Genomic DNA, 16,192 nt, shown 5'->3' with positions numbered 1-16,192 from the left:
TGACTGCTCAGAGCTTACTCAATAAGAAATACTTCCCGCCTACTGGATTAATAGATACTGTCCTCCAATGAATCACTGTCAACCGATCCATACCCAAGATAATGTCGAACTCAGGCATAAGAAGTACAATAAGATATGCTCGAATAGAATAACCTTGTATCTCAAGCTCCATACCTCGAACCACGCTAGACGACAACATCTCCTCTCTCGAAGGTACCATAACTCTAAATCCCAAATGCAACTTCTCAGGTGTGACCCTCAGATGGCTCACAAAAGATTTAGAAAAATAAATGAGTAGATCTAGAATATAACAGCGCATTCGTGGCTACACCCTCGAGATAGATCCTTCCTGTGATGAGAGTAGTGTCTAGCTCAGCCTCCTCTGCATGCTTAACATACACCCTGCCAGATGCAAGCGCCCGAATCTTAGGGCAATTGAGAGCGATATTGTAATGCCCGAAATTTTAGTTTGATATTTTTGAGTTATCATGTATTATGAATAAGGGAATGGAAGAACAGACATGGAGAAGCGACGTTACAATTCGAGTTTTGGTGGTACAGTAGAGTCAGTGCACCCGCGCCATAAAAGTGACCGCACCTGCGGTGTTGGGACAGAGAGGGCAACGCACCCGCAGTCGTTCCTTCTGAATTTGTGGAAGTGATCCAGTATGCTCAGCGCACCCGCGGTGCAGAGTGAGCGCACCCGCGGTGTGACGTGCAGAATAAAGAATGAAACATGTGTCTTCACCATGCAAGATATATATATGAATTGTCTTCGTTTCCTTCATTTTAGCAGCCAAGGACCGATAGCAAGTACATAAATTCCTTCAAGCTTCAAGATGTATTAACAATTTGGTTGTGCAACATCTAACCATCTGATTTTGAATCCGAGCTTAGATTCTTGCTCCTTGCATCATAGGCTTCTAAAGGATGTAAGTTTTGTTATGTTCTTGTTTGATTTGGCAATATGATGTTGGGGAAATCAGATTTTGAGCTATATGATGTGTTCTTGATATGTTGAAACAAGTAGAATTTAAATCGGATCGAAGTAATGATGCCGTGTGCGATTATTACGAATTTCAGGATATCTTGAGTTGAATTGTATAGATGTTGACATGCTGGAATTATAATTGTGATGATCTGATATTGGTTATTGTTAGGACCAATAGAATTCCGATATCTCCACACTGGTATGATATTGTCCACTTTGGGTTTTAACCCTCATGGTTTTGCTTTTGGAACCACCCAAAAGGCCTCATACCAATGGAGATATCATTCCATCTTTATAAACCCATGATCTTTCTCTAGATCTTCCAATGTGGGACTTTGGTTGCATCCCAACAATCCTCCCCTCAAACGAAGTTCCACTATTATTCTCACAGTCCGAGCCTCCCCTCAAGCCTTATTCGTCCCCCAATCGAGGTTACTCCACTTCATTGCGTTGGAGCGCATGCCTTACATGAATACCGGGAGCATCAACCACCTCGAGAGTTTAATCAAGGATTTTTACCGGGAGCCCTCACCTCCTTCGTTTAGATGTCGAGGATTCTACCCACATGGCTCGATCTAGACCATGGCTCTGATACCACTTGTTAGGACAAATGGAATCCGGATATCTCCACACTGATATGATATTGTCCACTTTGGGTTTTAACCCTCATGCTTTTGCTTTTGGAACCACCCAAAAGGCCTCATACCAATGGAGATATCATTTCATCTTTATAAACCCATGATATTTCTCTAGATTTTCCAATGTGGGACTTTGGTTGCATCCCAACAGTTATTCATTATGGAGATTTGATTATTATTGTCAGTATTCCCAGTATATCGAGACTATGCAGATATGCCGCGGAAATGTACCGAAATGGAATATTGATAAGTACATGTATTGATTGAGTTAGGAATTGATAGAATGCATCTTGAATATGTCATTTCAGATTTGTCTTGACAAGCTTCAACATCGACATCGACAAAGACTGAACAACGAAAGGTATAATTCAATGTTGATTCGGGAAGAATAACTCGAATCAGATTTGGTTTGAGTTTCCCAAAAACTACATACTTGTTATGTTTGTACTCTATATTGATTTATATACTTGTACGGAGATAGGAGAGTCATTGGTAGATATGCCAAGTTTCTAGACGTTCGGTGGTATCGAGGCATAGGAGAAGATCGACTCCAATTATAGATATTCGATACAGACAGGGCCGAAGTCTAGGAATAAGATGTACCGCTACCCCGATTGGGAGAGTAGGTGGGAGACTTGTTACGTCTTATTCACACCGGGATCCCTAGACTTATATATGAGTCGAGTCAAGAATAAGAGTCGAAGAGTTTTATTTATATTCACTCATATGTTATGATTACTGATTCATGTATTATGATTTTATCATTTCTTGCATGACATGCATGTATACATGTTTTATACTGGGATTTTTTCTCACCGGAATATCCGGCTGTTATTGTGTCTGTATGTGTACATGACAACAGGTGGGACATGATCAGGGTCGAGACAAAGATGAGAGATTGGATAGCGTGGTGATTACAGGCATAGAAGATAGATTAGTAGTTTTTACATTTGATATGTAATGTGTTTCAAATACTAGTTTGTGTAAGTATGTAATGAAACAAGACATGTACCTACTTTGTTGAAAATAAAATAGAGGTATCATTTGTGTATGATTTATATACAATTGTTTTTGATATTAAAAGCAAAAATTTTGACCCACTTTTTCTAGCAAAGATCCAATTAATCCCAAAGACAATATGCCCTTGCTCTCCACATTTGAAGCACTTCCGAGAGAGCCACAAATACTTACCATAATTGTGGCGGTTGCATTCCTTACACAATGGCTTCACATCACTCTTCGGAGAACCTGGTTTTTGATTCTTTTTCGGTGTTCCCTGAGGCCTCTGCTGACCTTGATTCCTGCTAGGACCCGTGAATGGCATCTTATTCTACTGGCTAGTTTGCTGAGCACGGTTTCTCTTGCACTGCATCTCCCACTCGATGTCCTTCAGTGACTGCTTAGCTCGAAAAGCTCTAGCAACAACAGCATTATAGTCGATCGGATCTACCAGCAACACATCCCGACGGATAGTCGGCCTCAAACCATCCAAGAAATGATGTAGCTTCTCTGCAGTATCATTTGCAATCAGGGGCACAAAATAACAGCACTGGTCAAACTTCTGAAAAAATTCAGCAATAGATGAATCCTCTTGGAGGAGACTCATGAACTCCCTCTTCAACCTCGAATGGACATCGACGTTGAAATAATTCTAAAAGAATACCCTCTTGAAGGCCTCCCACGTCAAAGTCGCCAGATTCACTCCTCGCTCCGCTCCTTCCCACCATAACGAAGTATCATCCTTCAACAAATAGATAGTGCAATGAACTCAATCAGCGTCCGCCACATCCATATATCTAAATATCATCTCCAAAGACCTGATCCATCCTTCAGCCACGAATGGATCAGTGGTGCCAGAAAATTCCTTGGGGTCCATCCTCCTGAACCGCTCATATACTACCTATGGTCGAACCCTCGCAGCATTCCCAACATGCTGCTCCAGTAATCGAGCCATACCAGCTAGCGCACGAGCACTAGCATACTGATTAGGAGGATGCGGTGGAATCTTCTCTTCCCAACCTATCCTCACTTCTCTGCGAAGAACTCGTCTAGGAGGCATATATGTACAAGTCGCTCAACCCAACACGTAACTAACATGCAGTTTTAAAATAAAATGCGTCTAACATTTTTCTCTGATAGTCATATAAGCAGATATATCTAAACAATTAAAAACTTTAAATAAATAAAACTTACAGACTTGAGGCGTAACTTTTCGAGCTCTTCGGAAACGACAGGCATAACCCTTTTCAAGAAGCACCGCTCTGATACAAACTGAAATGAACCTAACTTTTAAATTCATTTATTTACACTAGTTTTTTTATTTTTAAACCATGCATAATTAATTCATCATAAATAAACTAGCATAAATAGTAAAATAAATGAATTCATAATGTCAAGACTCTTTAATGAGAAATACGTAAATAAAACAATAAAAGTATAAAATTTAAGCTCAATAAATTCTATCATCCTAACAGTCTGTAAATAAAAACAATCATCCATAAAATCATCAAAATCTTTAACATATGCGGAATTTATAGGTCCTCGGGTATATACTACGCCTCCCAGATGACTTGATAGTCTGCATCTCACGACTTAATATCATCATCACCTGCAAATATTCAAACCTAGTGAGTCTATTTACTCGGCATGCTCAAACCCGATATATCAAGTACATAATTATACAATCACATGCGTAAAAATTACGTTTATTTAAAATAGATTTGTCATGCAAACGCAAAACCTTCAAAAATATGCAACTTTTGAAATCACGATTAGATATGAACTTTCCCATAAAAATATCGTTTTTAAGTGAATTTCGCTCCTCGGTAGTGAAAACATTCAGCCGATTGATCAATAAATAAATCATAGTACTAGGCCGTCGGGTTCAACGTCCACTTCTTTGAAAATCCCTCCGACTATCACAAAATAACTTCACCGCTTAATTTTTCAATGGATCCATTATTATTGAGATTCTCGTCCCTTTTTCGATATTTCACTCCCTTTTCATTGCAACGTCACCGTTCTTATTTTCAACGGATCCCTTACAAATTTTAAGTCACGATCAATTCACATTACTCAAAAATATTTTCCTTTACTTTATCATTTCATAAAAACATGCATAACTTTTCATATTCTTTAAAACTTTTAAAAATGGCTTATATCATACGTACACGTCGAGACTGCTAAAAATAACATATACATACAGATACGTTAAAACTTTTGACAATAACATATATTATGCATATACTTTCAAAATTCTAAAAATAACATTGAACATGATATGAAATTGTTTTAGGAAGTTGCATACCCCTCAAATTTTCGTCTAACCGACCGCCAACGTTTCAACTCTATACTTACCCGCACAACCCCGGACTTTGTCCTAAAGAAAGCGAACCAATTCCACAATTTTAAAATACCCAAAATATCCAGAAACTTGCTGAAAATTTCATCTTAGGACTTAAGTTTCAAAAACGACTCGACTCGCTCACTGAACGACTCTTTTACCCATGTTTTCGTGTTTTTGGGCAAACAAATGACCAAACTACCCTTCTGTCTCGAACCAACATGATACCAGACCTTTATTAACATCCTAAGACCCAATTTAAGCTATTGGAACTTCCCAAACCCAAGCCAAAACCGAAACTTGAAGAAAATTTTTAACCTAGGTCCCATTCGTCTCTATTTTGACACGTTTGGATAATTTACGACTCCAAATGGACCACAGCTCGAAAGTCTAAACGACCCAAAACTAGGCCCTAGACCTCTTACTTAGACCTAACTAAGACCATGATCAGACTCTTTTGGACTCAGGCACGACGCCCTAAGCCCTAGACCTCTCGCATCAGCAGCTCACCACACGTGTCCCTTGTGTGCAGCAGCACCCCTCGCGATCCTACTACCAATGCAACCCTTGTCTCGGCTCATGGATCACATCATTCCCTTATCAGGACCCTAAGACACTTCCCTAGCCTCTGGTCCAGTCCTTTCCACCATCCCATAGCCCTATTACTGCAAGCAACAAAACAAGCCAACAAGTGAAACTTTTGGAGTCAAGGCCATAGCGTCATACCAGCTTGTCCAAGCCTTGACCAAACCCATCCTAGACCTTCCTAGGACCCTAAACCTTTCCTTCAGACCTTGGCTAGGACCCCACCCAATCATCCCTTGCTCTTGGCCTGCACGCGTTTTGCGTGCAAGGCTGAACCAGCTATTCTAGCCTCCTTTTTGGCTTTGTCCCTTCTATAACCTACTCCTAAACGTTTAGATCGACTCTTAAATCTCTTGGTTTGCATCCCACCTTCAACAATTCTCAAAACGTCAAGAATATTTTATGAAAACATGATATGCACATGTATGAAAGTTAAAACCATCATCCTTATGAATTTTTACACAAAATCGAATACATGCAATATTATGGATTGGACTATGCATAAAGAAAGGATTAAAACATGCATTGATCGTTTATGCTTATGAATAACAAGCGACGATGCGTTGACAAACGAACGGGACTCGCAAAATCCTTCTCTCCTAGCTATGCACCTTCGGCCACCTAGGGTTAGGAGTGTGTGTGTTGTGTGTGCTGAAAGTGTGAGGAGGCATGAGAGGTGAGGATGTACGATAGGATTTTATTTATTTTGTTGGATGGGCTTTTAGGTATAATTTAGGGCTTCTAATTCTTTTAAAAAAATCTTTGCTAATATAGACTATTAAGGAGCTAATTAATTCAATAATTATTCCACTAGAAGTCCAAGTAATAGTTAAAAATATTTTGTACCACTCGTTTCTGGTATCGTAAGTCCGAAACTTCTCATTTTCTAGGCAATAGTTCGTTATCGATTAAGTTTGTCCCTTAATATTTATAAATTAGTTATTTTCCTATTTTGGATCACTAAATTTCGAGTTTCTAATTTATAAAATTCTAAAAATAGACATTTTATCAAAATCGTCCTCGGTTCCTCTCCTTGGCCGTACATCGCATATTCGAATGCAGAAAGTTCATATTCATAACATTTGGTTGAATATTCATTAAATCATACCAATACTTAAACATACCTTTAGACCATTTATTTAAATAAATTCTAATTAACTTTCATGCATGCATGTGGTTAGCATGTTTTGGTTTTCGGACGTTACACATATGACACAGATACATGTTGTATGTAACTCGGTCGCAATGTACCTCAATTCTTAGTCCCCAGTTTACTGTAGCTCTATCCGATATTAGGATTTCAATACAGAAAATCAATCTACATAATCAAAATATGTATTTCAATCAACGAATTCAATCAAATGCACTCTAATAGCGTATTTGAATGTATCAATTCGTTCTACGTTATTCAATTTAACATTTACATTAGTTGTATAATTATATGGCATTATAAAGCATAATAACTCATTGTTATACAATCATGAGTATACATCTAACGTTTTACAATCAAAATTTCTACTTTCAAAATTGTTTTGAAAATTTGAAAATTCATATAAAATTCCAACTTTGAAAGTTAATTTCTCGTCGGCTATTTTATCACATATATTGATTTCAAATTCAAATACATGTTATTACATCAACTTAATAAATAAAAGCTAAATCCAAGAGAAAAATATCTCGAAAGTACGCTCTAAACACGAGGATTCCAAATATTATTTTTTCCAGTTTCAACAACGTTTCGAGGTAGATTTTGACGATAGAATTTGATTTTTCACATTTCTTTGTAGAAAATAGAGGAAGAATATCTACATAACCGTGCTTATCAACCTTAAAACATGTGCAGCTAAGGCGGTGGGCGTGGGTGCAAGAGTTCTGGCACGGCCGCACTCTTGTTGTTGTTCAGAAGGAGTTTGGCAGAGCTTGACGACTTTCTGCGCAGGTGTGTGCCTTGTTTTGTCTGAAACTCTATTTTACACTTCGAATTAGCAAAAGTCTTCAACATGAAAGTATTAGATCTATATCTTGGCTTTCATGTGCCATTGACATTTGAATATCGGACATGAAAGTTAAGCTCATTCTCCTAAAATGTGTCATTGCAAGAACTTCAATGCACGCGATACACTTGGGGATGATTTTGCTCATATTTACAAATGGATTTGGACAAAACTCAAAACATAAATGTTTTAGTGTTACGTATCATCTTTCTAATGAATATTTTTTTTTATTTTATTTGAAATAGTACTCAGATAATTATGCTAGAAACTGTAACATGTGTCACTTCTCTATTGTTGTCTAGCATATTTTTCAAACTTAAATCAATTACCAATACAATATTTCATTATCACAACATATTTTCTCACTTTCATTGTCAATTATATACTTCATATACTTAATAATATGACAAATCTCATGAACTATCGAGAATCAAAATATGATTTACAATAATAATATGATGTGAGATCTTTATGAATTAAGGCTCTCTGTGTTTTTCTTAAGGTAAACATGGGCACTCCTAATTGATATCAGTTTGGCAATTTCCTTTCGGGTAAGATCCTCAAAAAGCCCAATTTTTAGGATGATAGGATTTGTGGTCGAATTATAGATTTTTTATTCCAACAAATAAATACTAGAGACGAAGTTTGTGGTGAGGGCAAGGCAAAATGGTGCAGAAGAGTTGATGAAACCTACATTAAGCGGAAGGAGTAAAAATCAACCAGAAAACACGAAGAAAGGAAAGTAAGCGTAACTAGTAGATGTGCAGTGTATCCAGTAGGATAAAGGAGATCAGGAGAGATGATGTCACATATTGAGTAAGAATTACATCCTAGGTAAGAAGTAAGAATTACTGGCCAGAACAAACAGCTGAGGATAAAGAAAATTTAACTGATTCAAACAAAGCAATGAAGGGACTCCATGAATCTCCTATAATGTCAATGCAACGGAAGATTAGTCCTAAGCACTCCATGCCTGAGCAGCAGCAACCATGTGTACATCTACAGAACCCCCTCGACAGTGGCAATTATACATGTACCTCAGCTAATGTTTCGAGGATTTTGTTTTTAATTTTCATCTGGAGTGTTTAGAGACAGATATACACCTCCACACTGTTTGAAATGAATAATACATATTATTACTTATTGTGTTAGATTTACACTTGTTGTCTTTTCTGCTGGTTTTATCTTTTTTGTGTATAGTTATTATTCTTCATTACATCGTCCGTTTCTACGACATAATATGTGTGAAATTAAAACCACTTACCTAACAACCGATGCAACTGTGTTATCGACTTGAGTTGGAAATGAAAACATCAAAATATGCATAAAAATCATGGTTTATATGATATGTCATTTACATGAGATCTGGTGAACAATAGGGCAGAACCATTCACACTACGAAGGAGAAGTAACCTAGAATCTACATATGTCCCACACACGATTTTCGACAACTCGAATAATTCAGGTGGTATTTGCATTCTAACCTCGCGAATAACATTCTTTGCAGTTTCGATGTCACTACTCAACGGTTTGTCCAAACTCATGGTCATTTCAACATCACTGGAGACGAGCTTTGCCACAGGAAGGCTAGAAGGATATTCTTTTATGGGCATGATCTTTCTCCACTTCTTACTAGAGAGCTTCTCTATGATAGAATCTCTGACATCTTGGGTGGCTGACCCGAAATTCGAAGTCAAGGTTTCCTCTTTTATATATAACCGTCGTCCTGCTCTTAATTTAGAAAGACAGGTAACCTTCAGTTTTCCGCCTGTCCCAGTTTTGTCATGAGCCCAATCTCTGCCAATTATAACATTGTAACCAATGTCTGATGCTATTGAAAACGTTGCTTCTGGCTTCAGAAGCTTGGATATTGTCAAATGGACATCGCCGATAAGGACTCGGGCAGGAGGTTGGCGCAAGGTTAGACCAATGTGCCGACCCGTGCTATAAAGAAGACGCCATTTGCCAGGAAGCAATTCCAGCCATTTCTGAATGTGAACGCAAATTTATCAGTTCTAATGGAAGTTAAAACAGTTGGCGGCCTACCAGATTCAACGAAGGGAGGTTGAAATACGGAATTCAACACATGGAGGCGAGAAAAAGAAGTTACAGTAGTAAAAAAAAGCCAAGTGATGAAGAGATTTGTTACCCTGGGCTTTGAATGTGGGTTCAACATTTCCATTAGCTCAATAAAATGTGCAATTCTTCTTCGCTGAAATGGAACAAAAAAACAAAAAACAGTTCACTTGGTCAGAGGAACTTCGCACAATAATATTCAAAGCTAAGCATCAAACCTTTCTAATTCAGTCTCCGACACGTTGATTATAAATATGATTATATTGATTATAAATACGATTATAGATTCTTGAGGGAAACATTGAAAATTCGTTGAGAAAAAAGTTCAGGTTTTGGATTATATAGCGTAAATTTTGGTTTTATTTTCTGACATACAATCAGTCTGTGAGACGTGAATTTTAGATTATATACGTGAAGATTGAAATATTGGGATTGCTAAGGGCTGACTGCATAAGTTAGAGAGAACGTATTCAACAAACCTGCTGCTTGCCATAAATATATTCCTCAGCGATTCGAACTGCAGTTGAACCAAGGCTCCATCTGATCATTTCCATTGTTGGATCCACTCGCCATAGTGGTCCACACAGGAAAGGGTGCCTCAAAGCATCCAAGCAACTGCAGATGTACCAACATAATTCAATTAATAAAAAATGATCTCGATGCGTCCAAATGCATCTTATCAAGCTTTCAAAAATACTGCTGGTGAAATGAAGAAAACTTGAGGTGCATAGGCTACGCAACAATTATATACAAATCTTTTGCTCACTTGATGCTACGCGCAGCTAATATTTATTGATATGGGAGGAACACAGCACTAAACAATAACTACCCATGTAATGGTACCTAATTCCCTGTGATGGTTTCGTTGCAAGAAGCAAGAACAGCAAGTTCCAACCCGCTCCCCAATTTCTATCAAGTATCTGCAAATTACAGCATCAGTACAAGTTGGTATTAAGGGGGAACTAGGAACTAGGAGTCAGCTATATGTGTAATGGGAAGTTTTCCAACCTGGAATCCGATTTTTCCAGATGAAGAATTTCTATTGATAATACTAATCAAAAACTCACGCAAGCAGGATGGGTTGTTTCCCTGAAAAACACAAACAAAAGAGAACAATGACGTTTCTGTTGAAGCAAATAATCCCAATCCACTTAATTTATAATACCTTGGAGAGAAATGTTTTGAACTGTGAGAAAATCGTGGGATCCATAAGGTCTCTCAGAACCATTTTGGCCATAATGAATCCGACACATCTACCAAAAACGTTTGGACAAAAAAGGTCAGAACAAGGGTTCTAGATCGTAACAAGGACAAACGAATTTCAGATAGCATTTCCAACCTCATGTCAAAAGCAATCATCATTTTTCGTCTATCCATATTGCTATCGAGTTTGCTATCATCTGGACTGGAGTCGTGGAAATCGGAAGCATTTCCCAGTAGTCCAACCTAAGATATATAAAGAAACAGATGATGATGGTTCCTTATTGTAAACCAGAAAATGATAGATCCAATTAACCAAGTCAAGTATAGGAGAGCACATCAAATGCTATAAGTAGCAACAACCTCAATTGCTTTGTTTCCATTAGAAGATAATGAATAGTTCATACTCACTTTAATATGCCTATCAACGGGGCTAATATGTAAATTTTCAAGTCTCAGCTCCGTATGGGCAAGTCCATGGCTGTGCAAGTAATTCACCTGGCACATGGTAAGGAAAAAAAGAAACATGGTTAACCGCCAATGTGCTTTAGCCACAAAAGAAACCATTTACACCAATTTTGGAGATAGGATGAGCTTGATTCCTACCCCAATTAACAGATCACGCATTAAGAGTCGAATTACGCGAAGCTGTCGGGAAACTGCTGGTCCTCCCACTGTATCATCTCCAACCTTCCTGACGGACTCCTCATCCAGAGCAAGAGTAGCTTCCAAAGTTGGAAGCCAATCAGACTGTTGAAGCCAATGTCTCAAGGAAGAACTTCCATGATACTACATGACAAATTCAGAAAATTACATTGGACATCTGATAGCCTGATAAATCGAGGAAGAAAGGAGAATTAATCATTTGACCATGCACCATCATAGTTTACAGTACAAAGAAAACTCGCACATATTTTATGAACTGTCACAATAAAAAATGAGGAAACTGAGTCTAACAATGGTCATACAATCAATACCGTCTCTTTTTCATGAGTTAAACCAATCATGTGTACACCGTATTGATGATTTGTATTTTCCTTATGCCTGGAAAATTGACACAAAATAAGAAAAACTGGCACTAGAGGAAGCAACCTACTCCATGAACTAGAGTGAACGAATCACTATCCTCGGTTGTGGATGAGCAAACATAACCATGTACTTGCATTGAGTAAGAATGATATAATCTGCGGCTGCCTAGTCTTCTCAACACCTAGAACAATTTTTTTAAAAAAAAAAAAAAGAAAACAAGTTTAGAATAAGGTCAGCAAATTTTCAATAATATTACTAAAAATATCATTCTTGCCAACCTCCATTGCACGTCTTCCTCTTCGCTTAGCCAGTGTACCAATCAGTCTCCTAAGCACAACTCTTGTGTTAAACAATGGACTGCATTTCTAGAAAGAAACTGATATTAAAATCTCATAAATATTCTTTCAAAACGAGCTTGACAAGTCTGGAAGAAGAAACAAACCTACGAGGGTCCTTCACAGTGGCTTCATATACCACCTCATCACCCTGCATCACAACTTATCCCAAACGTAATAAAATGAGGACCCAATCATTGATAAGAGAATATTTTGTAATAACAAGAGATTTTGCTAAAATATGCACTATTTTGAAAGATATGATTTTACAAAAAAATGTAGAACCTTAGGCTTCTACTTCGCTACCATTCAGAAAACGATTGTTGACTTTGAAATTCCCAAAGTTCAATTATGAAAATTTAATTATGCTTTTCCATTCAATAGTATCCAATTATCTCTGAAAGTGAGATATAAGTCTCAGGAAACCTACTTGTTCGTTGCTAAGTTAGCCTTCAAACGTGCTAGTGCCGAACAACAGTATAGATATAACAGCACAACAGCATTTGCATGATATCAAATTCGCAAGAAATTGTCACGTACCCTTTCTCCGAGAGCAATGGAAACGCGGTCGTGAATCTTAAAATCCGACATCTTGAACTTAATCACATGACTTAATTCATCATCCTCCTCCGAACAACTCACACCAGCATTATCCTCGGATTCTAATTCTTGAGATACATTGCCTCTAGAAGCAAAAACCTCTACACTCGACCTCCTATCTCTGAGTATAATATAGTGATTCCTCATGGCCACAGGCAAAGATCTTTGCATATTCGACGAATTATTTCTACAACTCGATAAACTCATCAAACACTGAACTTGAGAATAATCAAAAGCTGAACTGGAGCATACTCCAATTGGTACAGCCATCACAATCTAAAAAAAAAAAAAAAAAACAAAAATCAATTCAATTCGAGTCAACGAATTAGTAAAACATCAATCACCGCTAAAATTCGTAAATACAGAGCCTTGACAACGGATCACATCCTAATTACCAAAAAAAATCAAAAACACTCGTTCGCAAAAACAATCCTGAAAATTTCCAATACTTTAACCGACAATTATGTAGACAGAGAATTTAGCATACCTGAATGCGAGGAAATGGAAGATTGAGATATACACAGGAGGAGTGCTACAAATAGACAACGCGCGCGTGATGGTTGCGTGCACGAAAGCTGTGGAAGCGTTGCAACACGAGCCAATCGCAAGTCTGCGTCCGCCCGCGGTGTATATATATATATATATATATATATGTTAACGAGCGTGCATATTTGACATTTTATGGATTTTTATGGATAGAGTTGGAAAAAATCACCTCTCTATTCAAAATTTGACTCCATGTTATTATTGCTTCTAGCGATCACATCTGGGGGTGCATAAATTTTACCTTTCCAATTATGATAAAAACTTGTATGAGTGGATCTCTTATTTTGGTTATCCATGAAAAATTATTACTTTTTATACTAAGATTATTATTTTTTATTGTGAATATAAGTATGTGATTGATCCATCTCACATATAAAGATTCGTTAAACTATGTCACAAAAAACCTACTCATTTCATTATTCAATTTTTTTCAACAGGTAGAATGCTAATTATGAGGTGTAGTATGAGAATTATCATCACAATAAATAGGGATGACATTGAAAAATAACAAAAATATCATATCAACATTCCATTACCATAAGCACAATAACCTAGAAAAAAATTGCCAGATTATGTGAGTGATTGACTAATAGTAATGAGTTCGATTCTCTCAATTACATTTTTCCCAACGAGTATGTCATATAGGTTTGCACTATGCGATTTATCTGACTAATATGGTCTGAAAACTACTACGTTAATTCGGGATTTAACCAGTATGCACTGAATCATTAAAAAAAATGTTGTTATAGATCATATCAAATTTGGTTAGTCTAAATCTCTCATGATTTATAATATAGTAGAGATAATAAAGATAATATGGATATATAAGGTATTTAGGTCTAAACCAGAAGTTACGATTCTGATAAAAATGTGGATATAATTCTTGTTTGGTATTTAATGATTTTTAACTTAAATTCATTTTCTTTTTTTTATATATAAAAAGTAACGACAAAGAAAAATAATAATATAAATTGTGAGATAATTAAACTTATTAAAATTAAATACTTAAACTTTATAACACAAAATATTACGGGATGAAACCCAAAATAGTCCATATAATAGACATGATTCCCAATTTGATCCCCATCTTTAAAAGTCCTCAAATTAGTCATTAAACGTTTAAGCATTTGCCCATTTTGGTCCTTCAAACTAAAATATCTTCAGAAATTCTCAAAATAACCTGTTTCACAAAATTGCATAAAAGACAATGAAAATTGTATCAGATCCTCTTTCAGACATGTTAAATTATTATTACAGTGAAACTTTTCAGAGGAGAAATATATTTCTTAAATTGTAGATCCGAACATATGTTCGAAATTTATTATTTTCAAGTTTAATTCTAATATTTAAAACAAAGATATATAATTAAGATTAGATATCAGAAGCAATTAAGAACAGATATGATTAATGAGATAAAATATTATTCAGAATAATATATTCTTATAGATAGTTCTGGATTACTATAAACTCTCTTGATTTTTAGAAAAATAAAAAAGATAGTACAAAATGACGACAATCAGCTATTCTATGTATAACAAAAGTTTAAAGGAATTCTCAAAAAATAAGAAGAAATTCTTGAAATATTGAAGATTGTTCAAACAAGAATCCAAATCTAAAATAATAGCCCAATTCTAGTCAAAAGAAAATGGGAAGAAAGTTATTGACATCATTTGGTATAGATATAACTTCTACTACTAAAATATTACTAGAATTTTTTTTTGAAAGCTAAGTTGGAAAATACTCATACACATGAATGCGAATAAAAAGAGTCAACCATTTAATAAAAATGACTGCAGTTAAATAAATCCTAAATATCATCAACTCCCAAACTATTGTTTTGAAAAGAACTCAACATTTTCATAGCATAAAAAGATACAAAAACAAGCCAAACATTGTTTACTCCTGTCTCATAAACACAATATGCGGAAAAATGCAAGGTCATCGGGTTATCGTGCACGCTCCCAGCTCCACCTACTAAGTCTTCAGCACCTCCAGTCTCTACCTCATCATGCTCACCTATATCGATCACACCTAATGAGTCTAAAGACTCAACACACTTGAACCGATAAAACAATTACATTTATATAACATGAAACAATGAAAAGTACTGTAATTAAAATAAACTTCATGATCCTTACAAGCGTGAACTTAAACATAACGTAACATAAACATATTCAAATTATATATCATCATGTAATCATATACGTGTTCATTTTCCATTATTGAAATCAGGTCATTAGTTGTGACTTTCGTATCAATTCTAAATCGATGAATCCATCTACGTATAACCGCGGTATCCAGAGACATGGACATCATGTACAATTTTACCCATCCACTGAGTCTTGGCCTTACATGTTCGTGTTTATATTAGTCATAACCAACTCACATCCTTCAAAAACATGTCATCGTATTCATCACTTATAAAATTCATGCATATATGTATATTTTTTTAAAACCAAGCATGCAATGTATTTTCCCGAATTTTCATAAAAAATCATATTCATAATAAACATATACATTTTAAACATGCAATTTTGATTATCAGGGCATTTTTAGGACTGCTAACTCGACCCGGGTGCAAAATGACCATTTTGCTCCTGAAAACCCTAATTTACCATTTTACCCCTGGATCTCGAAATTTCTACCTGAAGCCAACCAAACTTAATAAAACACATCAAAACATATTATAACCATTTTCTAGACGTAAACTCGTGCCTATGCATCAACTTTTATAATTCATTTTAAACTTAGGCTGGAGTCCCAGTTTTAACCCGAATCGGGTAGGATCCCGGTTTTTACCCGAATCAACCCGAAACTCAATCAAACTTTTCTAAATTAAACCATGACTTGAACAT

The 16,192-nt window shown here is 36.2% G+C and overlaps 1 protein-coding gene across 5 annotated transcripts; it reads right to left on the bottom strand.

The window, feature by feature from the left end:
- Positions 1-8,861: 8,861 nt before the first annotated feature.
- Positions 8,862-13,509, bottom strand: LOC140816555 (probable plastid-lipid-associated protein 14, chloroplastic). 5 transcript variants are annotated; one of them, XM_073175898.1, is made up of 14 exons: positions 13,279-13,509; positions 12,732-13,067; positions 12,299-12,342; positions 12,135-12,213; positions 11,924-12,037; positions 11,434-11,616; positions 11,239-11,325; positions 10,967-11,073; positions 10,793-10,880; positions 10,636-10,716; positions 10,471-10,547; positions 10,107-10,242; positions 9,701-9,763; positions 8,862-9,539 (listed from the first exon to the last, which is right to left on the bottom strand). In XM_073175898.1, exons 2-14 carry the CDS (start codon positions 13,059-13,061, stop codon positions 8,883-8,885), a joined length of 2,046 nt encoding a protein of 681 aa, XP_073031999.1. In that variant the 5' UTR covers positions 13,062-13,067; positions 13,279-13,509; the 3' UTR covers positions 8,862-8,882. The 5 variants fall into 5 exon arrangements, with proteins under 5 accessions (XP_073031999.1, XP_073032000.1, XP_073032001.1 ...); XM_073175899.1 differs by lacking the exon at positions 13,279-13,509 and adding an exon at positions 13,136-13,261; XM_073175900.1 differs by lacking the exon at positions 13,279-13,509 and having other exon boundaries at positions 12,299-12,353; positions 12,732-12,882.
- Between the last annotated feature and the right edge of the window lie 2,683 nt (positions 13,510-16,192).

The sequence above is a fragment of the Primulina eburnea genome, chromosome 16 (assembly GCF_022965805.1).
Source record: "Primulina eburnea isolate SZY01 chromosome 16, ASM2296580v1, whole genome shotgun sequence".
Lineage (NCBI taxonomy): Eukaryota > Viridiplantae > Streptophyta > Magnoliopsida > Lamiales > Gesneriaceae > Primulina > Primulina eburnea.
This window is presented reverse-complemented; position numbering and strand designations above follow the sequence as displayed.

Bases quoted from the DNA above. Each gene is read 5' to 3' on its own strand.
- LOC140816555 (XM_073175898.1), bottom strand. From the start codon at position 13,061: ATGGCTGTACCAATTGGAGTATGCTCCAGTTCAGCTTTTGATTATTCT. The intron at 10,548-10,635 runs GTTGGAAAACTT...TGTAATTTGCAG, and splicing joins CTGGAAAAATCGGATTCCAG to ATACTTGATAGAAATTGGGG. The intron at 10,243-10,470 runs GTACCATTACAT...GTACATCTGCAG, and splicing joins AAACCATCACAGGGAATTAG to TTGCTTGGATGCTTTGAGGC.